Below are 2,589 nucleotides of genomic sequence, written 5' to 3' on the forward strand. Positions count from 1 at the left end.
ACAATCATGATCATTGGTCAACTATATTATACATATAAAATCGTAGAGGGTACATATGCTAAAAATGTACAGCTATTTCTAACAGAAACTTGGTAAAAACTAGAACACATATTAAGCAAACTAGTATTATTTTTTTCGGGGCCATTGGATTCAAAAAAGAACCCCATCACTGTGTTAGACTTGCAAATCTTAATTTACTATGATTGAATCTAGCATGTGTGTGTGCTGTTGGGTTCTGTCAAGCATATCATGGCACAAAATCAAAAACCAATGCCAAATTCGTGAATCATTATGTGAGTCTTTAATGGTTAGCTGACACCAGGTTGAATCATTGGGAAAAAGGACCAATCTTTGGTGGCCCCTCTCTCCTTCCCTGCAACTTTCTCATTAGCCCACCAGTCAGCAACTATATTGGGAGCAAGAGAATCCCCTCCATCTGCTTTATCAAAATTGAATTCTTTAGCACAAGTTAAGGACTGATCCTTCTCGTGAACTCTTGCATCATCTCCGCTCAAATTGGTTTCCAGCGGTTGATCACCGTGAGTTTCAGCAAGGACTTGTTTCTCATTGCACCCGGTTTCTCCAAAATTATCTTCTTTGTCTGCTGCTGTTGGAGAATCGTTTTTCAATTTCGACATGACCTTAGTCCATGCCGATGCTGCTGGGTTGTTTTCCAGAGATTCCAAAACTTTCTGGGCAGATATATCAAATGAAACTCTATGATTTATACTGATCTCATTAACCCGATTGTTGCTTGGACGTGGGGACATTTTGATCTCGGAACCTTGGTTTGACTTCCTGTTTTCATAAGCAGAAAGTTTATCAATGCCGAGAAGCTTGGGAGGGTCTGGTCTTTGGAAATCAAGAATATGGGAGAGAGTGGCATTAATTTCAGAGTCAGGGAGCGGCGATGAGGCGCCGGAGGCAGAGATGGCGGATCTGGGTGATATGAGTTGACCAACTGGACTTCCGGGGTGAAACTGATAGGACTGGAAGTCGTAGTGAGATATTTGGAAGCGGTGAAAGGTGTCGGAATTCCTGTTGTTGGGGTCAAGAAGCTGAGCAAATGGAACCTCCGGCGAAGAAGGGGTGGTCAAGTGGACAGATTCAGGAGGTGGGGTGAAAGGAGCGGTGGATGAAGCTGAGAAAACAGGTGGTGATACTAATTGGGTTTCATGAGCAAAAGGGCCAATGGCAAAGATCGAAGCAGGACCACCAGGAGAGTACATGCTGGCAGAGATACAAGTGTGAGAGATTTTACCAACCGGTGAGTGTGCGGTTGAGGGAGGTTCTGATTGAAAGAAAGATACCGGAGATGACGGAGGGGCGGCGAAGGGGAGTGTTATGCTTGCTGCTTGTGTTGAACTGACAGCTCCGGCAGGATCAGCTCCATTGGTGGCTGTTTCTGGAACAAGGATCGCATGTCCAATGCGCTTTCTGTTTCTTTGATATCCAAAACACCCAATTTTGCTCAACCAGCTTCCCCATCCTTTCTTCTGCAACCAAAATACCTCAATTAAACGTAAGGAATCAATTGGAAATTCATTCAGTAAGTAAAACTGACAGGATTTCGATCCTCCCAAATAATATTGGTGTTCATTAATCCCGTTATTGAAAAAGTACCAAAAGAAAATGAGAAAGCCAAACAATCATACTGAATTTTCACAATTAAAAAACTCCGCTTCCACAATTAAAAAGAAAACAAAAACTATTCCAAATTATCAGTACTAACTTGTCAAGAAAACGACTGATATGAACTAAAAGCATTCACGGTGAGAAAAATCGAGGAGTTCCAACTTCACACGCTTTGATATTACAGAAGGCAAAGGCCGAGCACAGGAAAATCCTAACATTGTTCAATTATTATTATTTTTTTCTTCAACGAAAAGTTCGCTACTTTATTTGCTCGTGCAGAAGGGGGAAAGGAAAAAAAACAAAAAGATGTCTTCTTTTCGGAAAAGAGATGAATCAATTATAAAATACAGCTTATCGTTGAAGAAAAAACTGAAGGCATAGGAAAAGTGAAGAAAAAGAAGGCGAGAGAAGCAGAAGGGTATATATACCTGGGTAGGAGGATGAGAAAGGCGGTTGTGGGGAGCAGAGGAGGCTATGGCAAAAGCAGCAGCGTTAATAGTGTCGAAAGTGTTGTTAGCATCAGTCATGTCTGAATGTCTGTGTGTGTGTGTGAGCGATGAGAAAAATGTTGGAGAGCGTTGGAAGCATGAGAGATGATATGATAGTGGAGAATGAAATCTTAGTTTATGTGTTATGGTATGGTGTTGTGTTGTGTTGAGGCGTGAGTTGCGTTGGCGTGTATTTGTGTCGTGTATGAGTACAACGCTGTTATGAGTTGAGGTCAAACACGGCAATCACTTGCTCCTCATGTGATTAACGAAGACCCAGTTCCTCCTTTTCTTTTTTACCAAACTACCCTTCACTTTTTCTTATATAATTTTATACCTCCCTCATTTTAAACAATAAATAAATTATCCAAGAAACTTATTTTATTATTTCTTAAATATAAATAAATAAATAAATAATTGGTGTTGTTGATGGAAAGAGAGAGAGAGAGGAGTGGTTGTTTACGTT

The 2,589-nt window shown here is 40.7% G+C and overlaps 1 protein-coding gene across 1 annotated transcript; it reads right to left on the reverse strand.

Moving 5' to 3' along the window:
• LOC106768529 lies at positions 1-2,315 on the reverse strand. Its single transcript, XM_014653722.2, has 2 exons — positions 2,064-2,315; positions 1-1,496 (listed from the first exon to the last, which is right to left on the reverse strand). Exons 1-2 carry the CDS (start codon positions 2,160-2,162, stop codon positions 309-311), a joined length of 1,287 nt encoding a protein of 428 aa, XP_014509208.1. The 5' UTR covers positions 2,163-2,315; the 3' UTR covers positions 1-308.
• Between the last annotated feature and the right edge of the window lie 274 nt (positions 2,316-2,589).

The sequence above is a fragment of the Vigna radiata genome, chromosome 7 (genome assembly GCF_000741045.1).
Source record: "Vigna radiata var. radiata cultivar VC1973A chromosome 7, Vradiata_ver6, whole genome shotgun sequence".
In the NCBI taxonomy this organism is placed as follows: Eukaryota; Viridiplantae; Streptophyta; class Magnoliopsida; order Fabales; family Fabaceae; genus Vigna; species Vigna radiata.